Source organism: Acipenser ruthenus, chromosome 2 (genome assembly GCF_902713425.1).
Source record: "Acipenser ruthenus chromosome 2, fAciRut3.2 maternal haplotype, whole genome shotgun sequence".
Classification (NCBI taxonomy): Eukaryota; Metazoa; Chordata; class Actinopteri; order Acipenseriformes; family Acipenseridae; genus Acipenser; species Acipenser ruthenus.
The window spans coordinates 18,563,991-18,584,512 of record NC_081190.1 but is presented as its reverse complement, the minus strand read 5'-3'; the positions used below and the strand labels follow the sequence as shown (position 1 = coordinate 18,584,512).

The window sequence follows — 20,522 nt, the reverse complement described above, 5'->3', positions numbered from 1 at the left end:
ATGGCTCATTGCATTGTAACCGTTATTGCTTTGTTGGTGTGTTTTGTGTTGTTTTTTGGCTGCTAATGATTAGGTTCTGCTTTTTCCTTTCCAAAGCTCACCTCCTCCTTTGGGAATCTGGATCCCTTTGGTACTGGCCAGACCCTTCCTCCCCTGCAGCTCCGTCAGCCCGCAGTCCAGCAAAGCACAGTGATGCCTCTGAAGAAACCCCCCAAGTGGATACGCAGACCCGTGGGAGCGTCGTTCGCTGTATGTTCAAGTTATACCAAGCCTTCCCCTCTTCTTGTGACTCGTCACAAACAGTACATCAGTCTTCTCAAGACAAAAGCCAGTGAACAACATCAACTGTCCTAACCGCTAATGAGTAGTGATGTCTGGTTTATTCTCAGTGCCTGCCCATAGCATTGGCATTTTTCCCTTCTCACCCTCGTCCAAACAAGTCAGAGCAGCAAAATACTGCACGACCCACTGCAGTTATGAAAAGAAACGAAACGCAGTCATACTGTATTACATAACTGTGTTATGGCTTTTGAATTTTAAATTGAATTAATTCAACTACAAAATAAACCACACAGTTTTGGTTTTTTTTGTTTGCATTTTCTTACTATTAAAAACATCCCCACACTTAGGGTTATGTTTTTGAAGTGGCAGGCTCATGGGTTCTGGCTGTATCTGCTCAAGAAATGAAAGGGTTTTATTTGGTAAGAGGCTTGAAGGTTGCTGTGATTTTAATTATGCAGTTTTTCAGTTCCGTTCAGATAGCAATGTTTGTATTGTTGTTAAATATAATCTAATTTTCTCCGTATTCTTTTTTTCTTTTATTCCACAGTTTGGAGGCAAGCTGGTAACATTTGAAAATGTAATTGTCCAGCCTCAACAGCAGCAGCAGCAGCAGCTAGTTCCTCATCACGTTTATGTGAGCCAGGTTGTCACGGAAACAGACTTCTTGGAGCGCTCTAATCAGCTTCAGACTGCTGTGCAGGCTGGGAATTTTTTCAATTTCTGTCAGTCTAAAGTAGAAGCTGCACAGACTGAATTTGAGAGGAACATCTGGTCTTTCTTAAAGGTGAATTGTTTATATGTAAATATAAGTCCTGGGCCTTATTTGTACTGTAAATAAACTGCATTAATCAGGAAGCTCAAGATTGTTCATTTCCAGTTAAAAGATCAACCACTCAATCAACAGCTCTTTAAGAATAAGAAAAGTTGGGCTGGCTAGGGCTCCCCATCCTGCTCTATGAAGTCTGCATATTCAGAATTATTATATATTCAGAGCTTTATCCATACACAGAGAAAACTAAATGAACAAACTTGAAAGATGTGTGGTCTGCAGTATTGTTAAGCAGTGTAGTGTTAAAGACGATCTGTGCTGTTTCAGTCCTACGGGGGCTGCAGTTCTAATGAAGGCTGTTCACAGGGAATGGGTGTATGTCTGCCATGATATATTCTGAGGAAGTAAAATCATATCTTTCTTTCTCTCTTTCTTGCATTTTAATCTGTTTTTTTATTATTTTTTATAAAGATCAACTTCGAGGTTGATCCTCGCAACAAATACTTGGAGCTTTTGGGGTATAAAAAGGAAGAACTTGTTAAGAAGGTAAAGTAATGCTCTGTTTATGGTTTAATGCATGTTTACAAAATGCTTTTTGTCTACATTAATTATTATTATTATTTTTTTTCTACCCTTTTCAGATTGCTGCTGCGTTAGAGAAAGACGCAATTGTAGATGGGAAAGCTGAGGAGGTAGGAAAAGATTAATAACTAAGCATGGCCTGTGCTGTGGTGTTGATGAAATAAACCATCTATAACCTGGCTGTTTAAACTGTGGTGGTGAATAGTCACTTTACAAAGAGCAGTCTTATCTTTGTCTGTATTAATCCATGAAAACCTTTTTTTTTTTTTTTTTGATACATTTATAGGTAAAATAAAAAATAGATTTGAATTGAAATTTGGTTTTCAAAATGTGGATTTCATTGGACTAAACTCACTTTAAACTAAAGGGGCCTAAATGGGGCGTCAAGGTTATGGTAAACTTGCAGAACCCGTCAATCTGCATTCTTTTTATGTACAGTACATCTGTAAACCAATGTAGCTAAAAAACAAAATCATAAGGAAATCTAAAAATGCCTGCTTGTTTCTGGATTATCCAGTAAGTACCCTGTATTATTTGTTTGGTGTGAGTGTACTTTCTGAAGTAATTCATATTGCTCGTGCATGCTGTTTTTTAAAAATGATTTGAACTCCTTTGAATCAAGAATCTTTACTGATTTGTTTCAACTCTCTCCCTGTTGCTGTCTTGGGGTTACTTCTGTATTCAGTCTGTTTGTGAAGCTGAGCAGGCAATGGACAGTGTTGAAGGGAGCCCTGTTGCAGAAGAGCAGACCCAGGGAGAGGTATTGAAACAGGCTTCCTTTCTTGCCTTGTCTAAGGGCTCTTCCAAACTCTTTGGCTGTTTTGTCTTTCTGTTTCTTTTTAATGATGAAGTCTGCCAACTGAAAAGTAGAATAATCTACATGCTAGTGCCGTTGTTTATCATGGTGCCGGTTATGTAAAGGTAATGGTATATCTGGAAATGTTCCAAATTAAAGATTAGATCGTGTACGAGACCAGGGAGTAAAAATCCTTTCACCTAAAATCTAGTTCTCTAAATCAAAGAAATATTGCATCCCAGGAATTAAGAGTAATTTAGTCATTGCTGTCTGTAGACTGATTTGCTTGTGTGATAGTTGAGATATATTGGCTGGGCAGTGTGACTGCCAAAACTGTAAATAATCACGCGCTTTAGACAATACTGCCATTACACAAACCTATTAAATGTGCACGCTTTCGAATTGTTTTCCGTCTTCCCCATCTGTATAGTATAGATCAGATACACCACTTGGTAGCTTCATTTTAATCTGTTTTAGGCATGTTGTGTAGCATGGTGGGTTTTATTCAATATTCATGTAGTGCAAACGTATGCTTTTTCAGTATTGTCTGTGCCCGGAACATAAGGCACTGTTCTTCTGTATTGTTCTTGAAAACCACATACAGTATATTCAGCTCTTGAGTTACTGTATCTCATCAATTACATGTATTCCTTGCTGTGCTTGAGTGTTCTTGGGACGTCTGCATTTTAACTTATGCAGTATATAAGGGAACAGTTGTTTTACAGGTGGGAAGTGGTCTACCCCATGAACATATGCTTATTCAACACAGATTTCTCCCAGCAGACTCAAGCAAGACATATTTGGTTGATCACTATTCTTCGTCCCTGCTTCTCAGTAACCTGTACACACTTGTCTAATCCAGACAGAGCACCCTGTTGATGCTGATCTTCAAGAACAAGCTTCTGAAGCAAAGGAGACCTTGAACATCTCTGTCAGTGGAGGCAAGCGCTTACTCTTTCCACCAAAATTGCTTAGCGATCATATGGCAGTGAAGATTACATTTACAGTGCCTTGCACTACAAATCTTTCTTGGAGTAGAACACTATATTAAAAACTCAATTGGCTGGTTCCCGGAAGGTCAACAAATAAGTGGAAGAAAACATATTTAAAATTATGAAGTCAAAAGTTTTTCACTGTAGGCTTAAAAAAAAAAAAAAAAAAAAAAAAAGGTGCCATGCAATGTCACACTTAATATATATTTTTTTTACATACTGCTGGCTCTTATTTTGTATTTACCTGCATCGCATGATTGTTGAATTGAAGACACTGTGTTTTTTAAAGGGCCCTAATAGAGGTAACAGAAGTGATGGGTATTAGTCCTATGGGTAAAGTCTATAGATGCTATTTTGTTGTTCTACCCCATGATGACTTCAACAGTCCTACACCGTGCTGTTCTTGTTTGCTTAACTGTTTGACTGTTTTGCTTGCAGATGTTGATGGGCTCATTACCCAGGCCTTGCTCACTGGTGACTTTGAGGGTGCTGTGGATCTCTGTCTCCATGACAACCGCATGGCAGACGCCATCATCCTGGCCATCGCAGGAGGGCAGGAGCTCCTGACAAAGACTCAGGAAAAATACTTTGCCAAAACGCAGAGCAAGATCACCAGGGTAAAAGTGTTTCTTATAAAAATGCTCCCAGATACGGCAACTCTGCTGTGAAGCACTGATGTTCTTCAATTCAGGGTTTGATGGGCGATTTATTTTTATAATACAGTACAAAGTGAGGGTGGGGGAAGAACTAACAAAATCATAAAGGACAACAAACTAAAAGGTCGTTGGCCTAACAAGGCAAATGACCCAAATGTGCGCGCTCAAATTCTAATGCTCCTAGATGTGTTTAGCCCGGGAGTGGGTGCTCTGTTATAACAATGTGCAGTTGTCCGTGTTTCCTCCCCCACCGCGGTGCAGGCGTATACAGATTTCCAAATCAATCCAAGAAGCATTCCTAGAAACAAACATTTAAACATCTCTCCTTAGAAAATGTGTCCAAGCACTACTTGCTGCAAGGTGGCACACCTAGTTAGAAAGGAGTGCATGTTTGTAAATGTCACTGTCTTTCTGCTTGCCAGTAATTACCACAATCTATCCTGCAGTCCACAGATCTACAGGTTCTGTGCATTTGTGTGAGCAGTAGAAAAGGCTTGTGTGAGTGCATGCGTGAGGAGGATTGTGTGCCCCAAGGATGTGCAGTGTTTGGGAGTTTTTTGTGTTTAATTTTTACATTTTCCAACTTACAATGATTTTATATGCAGCCCCTACTGACTCACTACTTCAAGATAAAATAACCCCAAATTGATTTACTGTAAATGCTTAAGTGTTGACATTAAACCTTGTCTTGCATTTTAATGTATGGTTCTTAATTCCTGAGAATGCTGTGACTCTGGTATTTAAATCAAGAGAACGAGACGATAACAAGTCTGTGTGGGTTTTTTTCATTTTTTTTTCACCGTTTCAGCTGATTACTGCAGTGGTCACTAAGGACTGGAAGGAGATTGTTCAGTCATGTGACCTGCAGAACTGGAGAGAGGCGCTGGCTGCTGTGCTGACGTACGCTCGCCCTGATGAATTTGCAGCCCTTTGCGGTGAGCACAGCCTCTTGTTTCAAAGCTACTTTCTGCATCTTTATCTTTTTGACACACACACACATATATATATATATATATATATATATATGCATGTGCCAAATGTTTCACATCGATGACTGATTCAATTACTTTTACTACCACTTCTATTTTTACAGAATCCTCTCCAATTTTATATTTCTACATTCATTTTAATAGTTTTAATACTAACTCTAGATCTTCCACTGCAGCTGCTTACAAATCAAAATGGTAGAATTGCTCTCAATATCCTGTACCCCGTGGCAGTCGGGTAGAATCGGACTTCATATTAATCTGACATTGTGTCTCATGGTTGCTTGATGATTTTCTTTCGGCCTGACTTGCTTTTATTATTGGTTTTGTGGAGAATAAAACACAGTAGAGTTATGTGTTGGCTCAATCAATTGAGGCACGTTAAAAAAAGCAAAGTGGGGCTGGCTATTCAGCACTGTGCCTTTCCATCCATACCAAGAGATTTAACCAGGATTAAATCTTGGGTTTTTCTCGCTAGAAAAAGACCTTTCTTTCTTCTGTGTTCTAATTGTCACGTAAGTTATTTGATTTACCTTCTTTAGATCGTGTGCACGACCCCCCATACAGGCTAGTTTCCTACTGTACTACTTTTGTTTTTTTCCACCTTGCTGTTTCATTACAATAGTAACTCAAATCTAAACACACTGCACACACTATGCTCGCCTCAGGTGATCTTGGTACCCGACTGGAAAGAGATGGAGACCTCAGCCTCCAGGCCCAGGCCTGCCTGTGCTACATCTGTGCTGGTAATGTGGAGAAGCTGGTAGCATGCTGGACCAAAGCACAAGACGGGAACTCGCCACTGTCCTTGCAGGTAGGTCTCAAAACAACATTTTCATTTCTTAGAGAATGCTTTGATAGTATAGCTACAGACAATGAAATGTCTCCTTTCAGCTGTGATATTATATAGAGGAACAATGTGCAATAATAACACATTTTAAGTGCATTTTATTTTTGTTGATTTTGTGTAGTATATTAAGACCTTTTTCATGCAGTTGGGATTTAATTTAAGGGAAATGGTCACATCCCTTAAAAACAAACCAGTTCCTCAACTGACCATGTGATTTGGTAGTCATGGTGTTAGCTAGTTTAGCACACTGGTGTGTATAGCTTGTGTGTGTTGCCTCTTTTCCACTGGACAACAGAGCCGCACCAGGGCCGTACCGAGCCCTCACGGTGTGGTTAAGGAGAGCCTGGGTTGTTTTTCCATTGCAGAGCCGAGCCGTGCTACTGACATCACATGCAACAAAAGACCGTTGTTATTAATTAAATCAGTTTCCCAAAAGATGCACAAACAAATGATGTTCAACGACCAACGATATAGCTGTATCTAGTATCACTATATTTTGTAAAAATATTTAGGAATTTCTTTATAACCCACAAATTATTATATCAACTGTAATGTAGCCTCTCCGTACTCGGCTCGTTTGCCCTTTAAAACATAGACCCAGACACAAGAACTGCACAGCGAAGCACCTTCGTGGACTTTTTTATTTTCACAAAGCAAAAATAAACTAAACAAAAGCCTAGCTGACACGTAGAGCCTAACTGCACTTTAAACAATCCCTAACTATCAGACTGGACGGCTAAGTCGTTTTACCAGTCACAGAAACTTTCACAAACACTTCACACACAAGTGTAACTTTACACAATACCTTTCTTTAACACAGCACTTCTCTTCACAAACCAGCTCCCTGGTGATCTCTCTCTAATGGAGCTAGAAGCTCTCTTGCTGAACTTTTCTCTCATCACACTCGCTGCCCGCCATGTTTGTTGTTTTTCTTTCTGGAGTGTACTGACTGATGAAACGTAATGACAAAAATCCTTAACCCTTCCCCTGGCTCGGCTCGGCTCACAGCCGGATTCAGATGTCTTGTGAGGCCGGAGTTTCACGGTTTGGTTCTCGCTTGGCTCGACAAATAGCCAGTGGGGTAGCACCCATACCCATACCGTACCGAGCCCTCACGGGTCAGATGCACCAGTGGAGAAGGAGTATGAGTGACCATGGTGCTGTCTTCCAGTCCTCTAGGCACTCCCTGCTGCTCGGTGGAAGGTAGACTCGCAACAGTATTCGTTTTGGTCCTTTTCAGACTAAGTGCTCAGCTTTCTGAATATCAAGGCCCTGTTTTCTCCACTAGGGTTTGCTATGTTGCAACACATTGATAATCCTGAAGTGCCTCCACACTGGGGGGCCTTTTATCTCAGGAACCGTTTGAGGTAGTGACTTCATATTTGTGAGTGTGGTGTTGTGTTTTTTTTTTTTAAAACCCTCTATGGTAAGTGTGCTGGTGACCTCATTAACCTGTGACCTAATAGGACTGCTCTGGACATATGAATGATACAGATCTTTTTCACACATCTATTTTGCTTCATCTTTTAAAAATCAATTCGATCAAATGTGCCTTTCCGTGTCGACATCCCAAAGAATGCTTTGCTTTTGTTCACAAAAAATCCCATTTCTAGTTATTTATGATTGGACCTTCCATACTGTTACATCCACATTCAGCGATTTCATTTTAAATAATGTTTTATTTTTTTTTATTTTACTAATGATGCCTTTAAGAAATGTTGATCATTGGCAGTGTAATGTTGTTTTTTTCCACAGGACTTGGTTGAGAAGGTAGTGATCTTGCGTAAGGCAGTTGAAATGACCCAGGGAGTGAGCAGCAATGCTGTAGGAGCTCTCCTGGCTGAGAAGATGAGTCACTATGCCAGTCTGCTGGCAGCTCAAGGCAGTCTGAGCACTGCCATGGCCTACCTGCCAAGCAACACTGATCAGGTATGGCACTCCAGTGAAAGTACTTGTAAAATATTCACTGTATGCTGTTGCAGTTGTGCCCCAACAATGTGTTACCTATCCTCTTCCCAGTTTTCTTTTCTGGATAGCCAGCTACTTTTAAAGACCTGTTACAAAAATAAAAAAATAAAACCTTTTTTTTTTTTTTTAAACCAGACAAACATTGTGCATTTGCGTGACAGACTTTATAGAGCACAGGCTGAACAAGCTCCAGGAACACAGGTTCCTTATGAGAGACAACAGGCAACCAAAGGAAGGGCTTCCGCCAAGCAGGCCCACCCTCCCGGGCAGATGCCACAGCACCAGCCACAAGCCCAGACACAACAGTACTACCCACAGGTAAGGCTGCAGCTGCTGTCCCTATTGTTAGTTGCACTGTGAGACTAGACTCTTTATTGCAGTTAAATGACTGGTATTTCTTAAGGTTTAGTTAAGCCCAAGGGATGTGATACACTGTAAGAGTTGTTTTTAAACCTCCTATAAGCATCTTTTTTTTAATGAAATTCTGTAAATGCTCAAAATACAGCCTGGGCAGTCATATTGTCTGTACATTGGCTTGTTTTTTCTGGATTCTATTGGAGAGGATCAATCAACGCAACACCACGGGCGAGCAAAAACCCTGGAAGGGTCACATTCTTGTGATGCAGTATACGTTCTTGATCAGATAATGACGTATCAGATTTGTATTGTGAACAGTATAGGTAGCCTCATTAGTAAGAGAATAGTACAGAAATCCCTAAATGATAACCCAGTACAATAGTGAACTTTTCAGTACACGGTCAGTCAAGACTGGGCAGTATTTCAAGCATGTACAGTTCGATGTTCTGGGAGTGTCAGAATTTACATTGACTTGTGCAGTGCGTGTGTGTTGTGTTTTTTTTTTTTTTTTTTTACCATGACCCTTTTTCTTCTCTCTGTTGGTTCTTTCTCTGGGATTTTTGTTGCCCCCTCCCCCATCATTGGTGTTTGTCTTTGTTTAATTCAGGTAAGACCTGCCTCTACTGTCACTTCTTGGAGTAACCAAACTCCCACTGCCCTTCCAAGTATTCCACCTGCAGCCTCTGCCTCAGACACTCAGGTATACAGCTCCATTCCTCAGCTCTCCTACAGCGCATACAATTAGCAACAGACCACTTCTGTACAATCAACCACTTTCCATTCGGCACACGCACTCCAAACACAAACTCGTATCCCGTTCCTGAGACACGAGGCTGCTTTTTGGATTTCCATCGACACTCATTTGAATGTATTTATTATAGATTATGTTTCAATACCGTGTCACTTCAGGGGTGTGGCAGTAGTAGCAGATATCTGCTTCAGCATGATTAGGGCACCTGTTCTCTTAGTTACAAGCATTCATTATGTGTGTATACCTATTCAATGCACTTGGCTTCTAGGCAAGCTGTCATGGAGGCTTAGCAACATAATAAAGCAAATTTATTGGTGCCTGGCACAAATAATACAATGAGGAGTAGAGCTGTAGATCGGCGAGTCACACGACGGGAGATCATTTTAATTTACTTTAATGCATCATCCTGTGCCGTAGTTTCAAATGCTTTAGCAATCATTCGCGTATCACTAACCAAGCGGAAAATGTGCTCTCTGTAAAGAGAGAGTGTTCCGTCAGTTTTAACTAAGTGATACATTTCCCAAATGTATTTGCAAAGTCTGTTGTGGTTTTGAGGACGCTGTTTTCAGAAAATGGGCGGTTTTAAATCTATGGAACGTAGGTAGCACTGTGAAGTAACATCTTGAATAAATTCCTGTTCTGGAAAGCTTGTTTTCCACATTTTACAAGACTTTATCCAACCTGGATTATTTTACTTCGTATTCCCCTTTTCTATCCCAACACATCTCGGAGGCTGTAATTTTGGAATATATATTTTTCATATAATTTCCCTGGACAGGTTTGAAAGCAGCAGGTGCTCTTTTTATAACCCTTCACTACATAATACCTAAATGATTCAGTAGCCTAATAAAAATCCATAACAAAAAGAAACCTACCCCACATCAATTCATATATCTTTGAAATATATACAGGGATATATTCAATTCAATTCAAACCTTTATTTAACCAGGTAAGACATAAAAGTACATACTCCATAGAATATAAAGTACAGTACTTCCACAGACTAGCACCGTTTCAGAATATCGTTTTCACATCAAGTACAGACACTTGTCATAAGAAATTAGGATGGGGGTGTCTATTTCCAGCATAACCAGATGAGCCTACACAATGTAATTGGATAGTGTAAGCTTAATACCACTGAGCTGCCAGGTGATTTGTGCTTCCACCATGTAAATGCGTACCTTGGGTAAACTTTGGTCTAGAATGGCTCGGTGTGACTAACCTTTTCATCATCTTTATGTACTAAGGTTGGTACACAAGTAGTTCACATGGTGCATATAATATGAGCCAGGAATGACTTTTAGAGGAGTCTTTTCAAAGCATTTACTCCAGTCTTTCATAAGCTCCTATATTTTTTTAAAGGAAAACAAACAGTTTTGACATTCTCAGCTTTATGAATCAAATAAGTTGAGAGTGCTTAACAGATGTTGAATTCTAACTTTCAGGTGTTTGGTTCAGCTTTTGTAGAAATATCTGGTGTGTTTAGGAGTTAATTAAAGATCAAAGTAAACGTTTTGAAAAATCTATACCTGTTTGCTCTAATCTGAATAATTTGCGCATGAAGACAGGTTTATTTGATATGGGTTTAGAAGTGACATTAGTTTTGTGCCTTTTGTCTGTCAGGATTGTAAGGTGGAGCAGGAGTAGTCTAGCACTAATGGATTGAAAACATACACTAATCAACGTGTTATGCTGTGCTTTGTGTTGAGATGTATTAAGAAATATCCTTTGCCTTAAGATTTAAGATCTGCTGCTCATAAGGAAAAATGCAGCTTTTTTTCCACCACTGAGCAGTGCTAAGCTGATTAACTTCCTTTTCTATTAGTTTGATGTATGACCGCACGCAGGTTCGTGTTAGTTTGATGTATGACCGCACGCAGGTTCCTGTTAGTTTGATGTATGACTGCACGCAGGTTACTTAGTTTTATGTATGACCGCACGCAGGTTACTGTTAGTTTGATGTATGACCGCACGCAGGTTACTGTTAGTTTGATGTATGACCGCACGCAGGTTCCTGTTGGTTTGATGTATGACCGCACGCAGGTTCCTGTTAGTTTGATGTATGACCGCACGCAGGTTCCTGTTAGTTTGATGTATGACCGCACGCAGGTTGCTGTTAGTTTGATGTATGACCGCACACAGGCTCGTGTTTGTTTGATGTATGACCGCACACAGGCTCGTGTTTGTTTGATGTATGACCGCACGCAGGTTCCTGTTAGTTTGATGTATGACCGCACGCAGGTTCCTGTTAGTTTGATGTATGACCGCATGCAGGTTCCTGTTAGTTTGATGTATGACCGCACACAGGTTAGTGTGACACATTATTTTTGTTTTAAAATCTTTTCTTTTTAAAGATTTCAGCTAAAATGTAAGACTTAAAAAACGTAAAGCTTGTTTGATTCATTCTACAATACTTAAGACCCTGCTTTGAGATCCTGTTTTTTATTGTTTATGTTAAATCTTTCAGGACCTCTCTTGTCATTGCTTTTGTGGCCATGATATGACATTTGGTCAAAATTATGTAAGGCATGTGGCTCTAACAAGAATGGGTGTTTATACCACTTTAATATTAATTGTTGCTTACAAAGTCTGAAACGCTTACTGGTTATACAGCCTAATCTGAGGTCAAGTTTATTTTCTTTATTTTTGCCTAGGTTGAACCCCCACCTCCAGGTTTCATTATGCAGGGACCTGCTAACCCTGTAGCTGTCAGCGCAGCCCCTGGTTATATGTACGGGCAGCCCAGCGCACGACAGCAGTACCTGCAGAGTAAGTGCTGTACACAGCAGGGATGAGGGGGGGAGGAGGAGTGTTCTGAAAAGACAGGTCTATTGCATTAGTAAATGGCTTTGGATTAAGCGGTGAGGGATCATTTTGAAATACATGTTTTGTTTGAACAAAATTGTCAATGTTTTAATCCTGTGTGTGTGTGTGTGTGGTTGATTAGTTCACAACAAAGAATAGGTATGCATGAACAGGTAAAGTCAGAAAAAGACATACAGTACTGTATCCTTAAAACTTTAACATGTTTATATATATATATATATATATATATATATATATATATATATATATATATATATATAATTGATTTCCTGATCTAATTAAACCTTTTCCTCACACCTCCCTATGATAAATAGACTTTAAGTCTGGCTTTAACAAGGATATGTAACTAACACTATCTGTTCTTTTTGTCCAGCTTACCCTCAGACACAACAGTACCCTCAAGGCATGGGGGGGCCATCAATCTATCAACCTCAGCAACCCACTGCATCTCCTCCTCCTCCTTCACCCTCTGCTTCTTACCCTTCTCACTACCTGCACTCTGCATCCTCTCACTCTATGTACACGGGACAGCCTCCAGCCTCGGCTCCAGGACCCGTCTCCCCTGCTTCCTCTTTCCCTCCTCCTGCTTCTGGAGCCTCCTTCCAGCATGGCGGGCCTGGAGCTCCAGCCTCTTCTTACCCACCACCGCCTACAGGACCAACAGGTACCCTGCCTGCCGCCCAAATCGAGCTGCCTGCTTCGCAGAGAACAGGTCGGAGCATGTTAACATTCAGGTTTCTTTTTTCAAATGTTCATTCATTCATTCATTTATTTAGAAAATCCCAAACGCTGAGATTTATTTTTTTTTTAATTCGGTTATTACTGCCATTAAGTAAACTCAATTAGCTTGGTTTAGTGCTGCATCAGTTGCATGCATTGCCACCACATGATGCTTTTAAGGCTTGCCTGCTGCATGTTGTTTGAAAATAAGTCTTCGCTGTCCTTGGTCTCTCTCCAAGGCCGAGCATTGTGTCTGGTAACAGCCTGAAGAGCTTATATTTCACCCTTGTTTTTGTTTTTTTTAACCTTCAGAAGTGGGCCCCAAAAATGATCATACACACATACGTACCATATTCCTTTGATAACCCTCGAATTTAAGACGCTGACCAAATTTCCCACCCTCAATCTGAGGAAAAAATAAAACCATCAAATAAAGATGCGTTTACAAAGATGCAAGATCAATTGTGCGTAGAAGAGCCATTTATACAAAGGACTGCTCAAGTCATCTTCCTCTGAATTGGAGGAGGCCTCTTTATTACTTGACATCTCCCAGACAGTGTCATCTTCTGTTCTGTTGAGCGGTTCGATATGTAACATTTTTGAAGGAGTGCACCATGTCTCTTTAATGATCCACTCACACAAGCGGGGCAGAGGTGCACGGCGCATTCTTCCAGTTGCCGTCAGTTGTTTAGTAATGTCATATTTTTGTTTGTCTTTTCTTAGGCAGTCAGTCACATTCCTGTTTGTGTACTCGGGCAGTCACGTCTTTTGCTGGTGATTTTTAATACACGCCATTTTTTTAAGAAGAAAAAATTGGTTTACAAAGTGCGTCTTAAATTCGAAGGAATACTACTGGGGTGTGTGTGTATGTGTGTGTGATATATAAATTCATATTCTTGCAGGTATTTAAATGTATAGAAAACATACACGTATTAAATCAAGCTGATCCCTGTTAGGTCAATTAAATAAGTTACTCTTATAAATGACATAAGTGCAAAGGTTTCTTGTGGATTCATTTATTTTGTTTAGTGTGCTCATTTTAGCTATAACCCTGCAAGCTACAGACAGAATCAAATATTAGCTGCTAAGTACAATATGTCAGTGATCCAGGTGTTTGTTAGTTTGTCCACTGGATCATAAAAACTCCCCAGTTTGGAAGTTGATAGCTTGGTTTTGTACGAGGCCGTGCCCATTAATCATGCATTAGAGTCTATGAAATAATGTTGGTTTCATCTGCAGGAGGAATAAACACCCCAGACATAACCTGCTTCCTAGAAGGTGAATTAGAACTCATATAAAAAAAATCACCTCCTGAAATTTAACTTTGATTTTAATATTTATATAAATCATCTAATTGCAGTACCAGATCAGTGCACATTAATTCTTAATTAGTACTGATTTACCATTTTGAAATTAAGTACTGATTTGAATTCAAATTTTACTTTATTATGTGGTTTCAAATCAAATATTTTGGATGCTTATTTAATTACATTTTGAAGGATATAAAAACTTTCTTGATTATCCCAAAATGCTGCAATTTGCTACATACTGCTGATCGCTTGTGTGCCTCGCATCGCGGGTTTTAGAGTCACAAAACCCAGACAAGCTGCAGAAATAGGATTCACACAAGCAATAGATCAGGGAAAATAATCCACAGCCTAATGGCTGACCTACATAATCCACCAGCCAAAAACTGACATCACTCCGCAGACTGTCAGAATCCTATTTCATGTATATTTGTACAATTTGGACGAGGAGGCACTGCAACAAATGGACAGCCGCTTGAAAAAGGGTTGGTTAGCTCCCGAGTCTTCAGTTCAATTCCGGCAGTGATTGGGAGTCGTTTCCACATGCTTCCTTTTTTAATTTGCTCAAATCATAATTGCATTGTTTTTTTTATGGCTGCTTTTGATCATTAGTTTTGTTCTGCAGTCATGTCTGTGATCGTGCTGCATTTCCTGAAATAACTTTTTTTTTTTTTTTTCTCCCTCTGGCCCCACAGGACCACAAAATGGATGGAACGATCCTCCCAGTCTGAGCAGAGTACCAAAGAAGAAGAAGGTAAACAGCCAGCTCAGTTTTACTGTAGAATAATAAGACACACACATTCCTCCTTAACAGGTATCTTGGAAGATGAATACATTTTACTACAAAAAGTGGGTTACTGCAATTGTGACTTGTACCAGTTTCGTGTCTCCCGCACCCCCCCACCCCGACAGAAACCCATTTTCTGGTCACAATTTTAACTTCAGACTAAAAGATGTATGGCCATCCTAAGGGACTGATGGATCTAGAAATTATATGCAATTAGTAACATAGATGAAATGGTAGCCGTATCAGTCCAGAGATGGTAGGCAAAGAGAAGGAGAAATGATACCATTTATTGAACTAACTAAATAATAATTAATCGCAAGCTATCAAGACCTCAAAGTTCTCCTCTTCAGGTGAAAGTAGAAAAGAGAGCACCTGAAGAGATGTGGCAAAGTGGTTTATAGTGCGCAGGTGTAGAGGTGATGCAGGGCTTCAGACAATGACAAACACAGTTCTGGTGATATGATGGTTTTTATTTATAATCCAACGGTCAAAACTGACCAACAGAAATTATAATGAAATACAGGAAGTATCCAATGCTTGGTACTGCTCTGTATAAATAATGCATGGGGCAGTCCCAAATAATAACACACAAGAATAGACTCACACAGACAGTAGTGTGCAGTAGTGCTCGTGGTGAATATACACTACAGTGTGATTTTAGTGCAGTGTTGTTCTGGGGGGGTGCTGGCCTCTGGAGACAGCTCTGGAACGTGTTTACCCGTCTAACAAGCAACAGTCAGACAAACAAAACACTCACGATACGATGACACGGGTCCTTCCAGTCTCAATACAGTCACCAAAACAAAGGAACAGATTATGATTCTCCGTCCCCTTTTATGCCATCACACATGACCCCTTGGTAAACGAGTGCAACCGCCTCTCCAATCTGCGGCTGCCACATCGTTTGCCTTCCGGGTCAATGCGTTACTGCAACGGAGTCTCGCCCCCTTCCAGGCTGGCCGACTTCCCTTGAACCCAGGGAAAGAACTGTCAGACCAGCCCGTCCAGAGAACTCTGTTCTCGCTGCTTAGCGCCCTCGCAGGTTGGGAGGGAGATTTACAACCAAGAATCATTGTATTTCTGTCACATATCCCACCGCTCAGAGTGGAGCCGAAGGAACACTCGGCTGAATCTATCTTTCCCATTACTCCCCCCTCCCGGGAAAAATAATCCACATTTTGGTGTTCTTTCCCTGTACGATGTACGATGTACCATGTGGTACATGAAGGGCTGCAATGCCAGATACCACTGAGTTATCCGGGCATTGCTGTCCTTCATTGTGCTTAACCACTTGAGTGGGACGTGGTCAGTGACGAGATCAAATGAGTGTCCCAGCAGGTAATGTCGTAAAGAGTGAGTAGCCCATTTAATGGCCAAACACTCCATTTAGACTACGGAGTAGTTGCGCTCCTGAAGTAGCATCTTTTTACTGAGGTACAGTATCGGGTGTTCTACTCCGTCTACCTTTTGGGACAAGACAGCAACCAAATTCACGTCCGACGCATCGGTGTTGAGGATGAATCTATTGGTGAAATCAGGTGTGATAAGGGTGGGGGCCTGGCAGAGTTTATGCTTAATAGTATCAAATGCCCCCTGACACTCAGCTGACCACTTTTGGGGCACTCTTTTTGGTGAGGTCAACTAAAGGGTTAAACACTGTGGCATACTCTGGGATAAAGGTAATAACTGGCTAATTCAAGTAGTGACATCACCTGAGTCTTGGTTTTGGGGATCACTGCGTTGACCAAAGCCTGGATTTTGGTGACCACAGGTCTTACCCTTCCATTTCCCATTAAAAATCCCAAATATTGAGTCTCTGTCTTGGCAAACGCACGTTTTCTCAAGTTAGCTGTTAGCCGGGCTACCCTTAGAGACTGAAGGACGGCTGTAATCCTAGCCAAATGCTCTTGCCAGGTGGAGCTGTAAATCACCACATCAATGTACGCTGCTGCATATTCATGATGTGGGTGTAAAACCTGGTCCATCAGTCTCTGAAAGGCAGCGGGCGCACCATGTAGCCGAAACGGCATGGTTCTGAAGTGAAACAGCCCTCCTGGTGTTGAAAATGCGGTTTTCTCTCTAGAACTGCGGGTTAAGGGCATCTGCCATTATCCCTTTGTCAGGTCCAGAGTCGAGATAAACTTCGCCTTTCCCAGTCTATCTAGAAGTTTGTTGACCCGAGGCATAGGGTACACATCGAGGAGTCTGTGGTCAGGGGCCTAAATCATCCTCTACATTGCCTGGGGCTAATAAATAAGACCTCCCTTGCCTGCCAGGGCTTTAATAAATTTACACGATAAATTTTACGTTCATTACGGCGATCGGGCTGTCTAATTTCATAATTCACCTTTCCTGCAGCCTGAATTACTTCATATGGCCCCTGCCATTTAGCACATAATTTCGATTCTGAGGAGGGAAGTAACTTTGTCTCCTGGTCGAAAGGTTCGAATTAGTGCATTTTTGTTGTACTGCACTAATGTAATTTCTGTCACAAGAGATCATCGTGGTCTTGAAAGCTTGTGATTAATCTTTCTTTAGTTAGTCCAATAAAAGGTATCGCATCTCCTTCACTTTGTCTATACAATTAGTGAAAAACTGAGTGTATGCTACACACATTCAAGACATTGTAGCAAAACAATCAACTTGGGGAACATGAATAAATGGCTGCCTTCACTTTTGACTAGCTAGCTCTAAATATGTCCCTACATGTTGGTGAACTTAAGATGGTTTATTCTGTTCTTTTTGTAATCCATCGTGCAGCTTCCAGACCACTACACTCCTCCAGCTCCAATCACAGCCCCGATAATGAACCCCTTAGGGGATCCCCAGGCACAGCAGTCCTCTCCCCCTCCCACCTTCCAGCCCCACCAGCACCCTGCAGGACAGCCAGGGCTGCAGCCCTCCTTCCCCGGGATCCAACAGCCGCTGCCGCAGTCTGCTCTACAGCCCTCTGCACCGAAGCTCAGTGCTGAAGGGCCGCCCGGTGCACCTATAGGAGACGTCTCGCAGGTAAGGATGCTGCCCTCTCTTTCACCGCACATGCACCAACTATGCTGGTACACCTACGGTCTGATGTGTTTGAAGTACAAATACAGGTGTAGTGTCATAAGCTTTTAACACACGACTGTGTTTCAGGCTTTAGTCACAGTTTGTAAACCATTTCAAGAGGTAAATAAAGGAGGGCTGGTAATTTTAGCAGAATATTTGTTTCTGTTTCACTATTATATCGAAGACTGTAAATGAGGTAAACTTTTTATAAAGCATAATTAATAGTACCGTGGAGCTGGAAATGGTCATTTACAGAACATGTTTTTGCTTGTCTGTACAGCCATGATTTTGAAATTTCTGAACTTAACATTTTTCTAGCCATTTCAATCCATACCGGCTGAAAAAATCACCAAAAAGCCCATTCCTGATGAGCACCTGGTCCTCAAGACAGCGTTTGAAGGGTTAATTCAGAAGTGTATGAATGCTGCTACAGATCCGGTATGTGCACTAATTCTGTCATCTACTGCGTTTTGGGTTGTTGGTGGTTCTTTTGAGTTCTTGGTCTTCCAGTACAATGAACAGGAGCATGCAATATGAAAGTGATATGCAATTTAAAAAGAAACATGAGGGGGATTATGGCATAATTGTTTTACTTTGCTATATGAAATAAGTCACACCTTATATTACAGCAAAGTCTAAAATAGGGGCTGTTATTCAGTAAAGATTTAAATTCATTCAACAATTCACATGTATTAACTTTGCATTTTGTGCAGCAAACCAGGAGAAAGTTGGATGACGCAAACAAACGCCTGGAATCTTTGTATGATAAACTGCGTGACCAAACGGTAAGCGCCCTGTTAGTCATGTTTGTATTAGTGAAGAAAACCGATTCGAGCCAGGCAGAAGATTCAGTCCTAACTCTGCGCTTAGCCGACAGCAACCTGAATATTTAAAAAGTATTCTGCTGGGAAGACAAACATGGTCATTTGGAGGCTTTTATTGGAGCTGAATTTCCTGGAACTGTAACCTCAAAACTACAGAAAATGTCTTCATGCTCTTGAATCTGCCCATTGCCTGAAGGGAATCAATATAGTGTCTTATTGTAGAAGAGTAATTTTATAAAGTACGGTAGACTCCTGTTAATATGACTGCTTTGAGACTGGACCCTGTTCAGGCTAGTGATGGTAATGATTTACCATACTGAAGCAATGTTGGAGTGCATTGCTGTTTCAAATATAACTCATTTTAAAGTGTTTCTTGTATGTTTTATGTTTTTTTTAATTAAATGTATTTATTTAAAATCTAAATTTTCCCTTTTTTGTTTGGTTTGTTTTTTTAAACAGCTCTCCCCAACAATTGTCAATGGTTTACATAACATCGCCAGGAGTATTGAAGCACGAAATTACATGGAGGGGTTGAACATGCACACCCACATAGTCGGTAACAGCAACTTCAGCGAGACGTCTGCTTTCATGCCTGTCCTCAAAGTAGTCCTTACACAGGCCAACAAGCTGGGGGTGTAGTCTTTACAGGATACCGGATCATTCCGTAAAACTGCTTCTGTACCATGACAAGCAAGAACAGATAGGACCAGCTATGATAGCATGTATAGTCTTACTGTGTCACCACTGGCATATGCTAAAGGTCTTAAACATCAACATTTTAAAGCTTTTTTTTTGTGTGTTTTTAATGTGTAATCATCAAATCCTAAGAGCAGAGTGCAATGGCCTTGGTGCTTTTTTTAATTTTTTTTTAGTTTTTTTTAGTGTTCAACAAAGGGCAACTAAATGTAAACAGTATTGTAAAAAAAAAAAATGGCCTGCTTTTAATGATCGACATGGTGTGCGAGAAGAAGTCTGTATAAAACGTGGAAGTTTGAATAAGAAGACTGTACAAGAGAAGCCTGTATGTGTTTGTATATGTGTCCGTTGATTAATCACTTTATTATTTAGTCTTTAAGGCTTTTATCACAAAATGCTGCCTGTTCTTTCTTAGTTTTTTGTTCTAATTTTTTTTCCCCTCTTAAACAACTAGGACATTACACAGTTGTGCATTGCATTTTTTTTTTCTAAGAAAGAAACGCCAACAACATGCAATATTTAAAATAAGCAATCATTTATTTATTTATAGATGAAGTGGTATTGGAAATATCTTTTTCTCTTGTCATCTCCTGGTAGATTTTTATGAAGTGTTTCATTTCTGTTAAGCAATGGCATTGTTGTTGTTGATGTTGTGACGAGTCCTACCATTTTTTGTGTTTGCAGTTCTTTCAGTTTGGTCTGGTTTTAATATGTTTGAAGTGTATCCCCATTAATATACATAAGCAGGCACTTGTCTGGAGATGATCATGCAGGCTGATTCCTAGAAAAGCTCTTGCTCCTTGAAACAAATTGCAAATTGAATTGTCCTGATATTCTTAAATAAAACTCATCATATGCACATGTGAAAATCATCACCATGAATTTACAACAAACAGGCATTGCTCTGAACTCAATAATGCATACTGATTCTTAAAATGATTGTGATCCCTTAAAAACATGGCAAAGTACATGTTGTAGTATTTCTTCATTAAGATTCCCACATGTGTACAAACCTGCATTATAAAGTTTGATTGTCTATTTTCATTTTTATTGAATACATGTAAGTCTTGCTTATTTTTAAAGCATTAAATGCAATATATATATATAATTATATAATTTGTAAATTGTGTTTACAGATGACACTGTTGTATTGCACTATGCCATAGAACTGTCCTAGTATAATTATGCCTGAAATGTATTCCCTCTTTCACTAAATTATCTGAATGTTCTCTGACCACGGTCTACCTTGGTAACGACATTTTAAACCAATACATTGACAAGTATTCTATGTGTATCATTAAAATGTAATCAGTCATCCCATTTAA

General features: G+C 40.2%; 1 protein-coding gene across 10 annotated transcripts in view; it reads left to right on the top strand.

Annotated features, from left to right (window-relative positions):
* LOC117962535 (protein transport protein Sec31A-like) overlaps positions 1-20,522 on the top strand; it is a 28,895-nt gene extending 8,373 nt beyond the window's left edge. For 2 of the 10 annotated variants that reach the window (XM_058990584.1, XM_058990530.1), the window contains exons 10-29: positions 97-249; positions 830-1,066; positions 1,523-1,597; positions 1,693-1,743; positions 2,319-2,393; positions 3,292-3,370; positions 3,860-4,038; positions 4,886-5,012; positions 5,732-5,877; positions 7,669-7,842; positions 8,017-8,199; positions 8,846-8,938; positions 11,644-11,758; positions 12,189-12,527; positions 13,775-13,813; positions 14,538-14,596; positions 17,390-17,638; positions 17,996-18,115; positions 18,391-18,462; positions 18,961-20,522. In XM_058990584.1, the coding sequence (XP_058846567.1) occupies positions 97-249; positions 830-1,066; positions 1,523-1,597; positions 1,693-1,743; positions 2,319-2,393; positions 3,292-3,370; positions 3,860-4,038; positions 4,886-5,012; positions 5,732-5,877; positions 7,669-7,842; positions 8,017-8,199; positions 8,846-8,938; positions 11,644-11,758; positions 12,189-12,527; positions 13,775-13,813; positions 14,538-14,596; positions 17,390-17,638; positions 17,996-18,115; positions 18,391-18,462; positions 18,961-19,140 (2,745 nt within the window). In that variant the 3' untranslated portion in view covers positions 19,141-20,522. Of the gene's footprint in view, positions 1-96; positions 250-829; positions 1,067-1,522; positions 1,598-1,692; positions 1,744-2,318; positions 2,394-3,291; positions 3,371-3,859; positions 4,039-4,885; positions 5,013-5,731; positions 5,878-7,668; positions 7,843-8,016; positions 8,200-8,845; positions 8,939-11,643; positions 11,759-12,188; positions 12,550-13,774; positions 13,814-14,537; positions 14,597-17,389; positions 17,639-17,995; positions 18,116-18,390; positions 18,463-18,960 lie in introns of those variants that run through there. The other 8 variants (XM_058990549.1, XM_058990558.1, XM_058990540.1 and 5 more) reach the window with 8 other exon arrangements.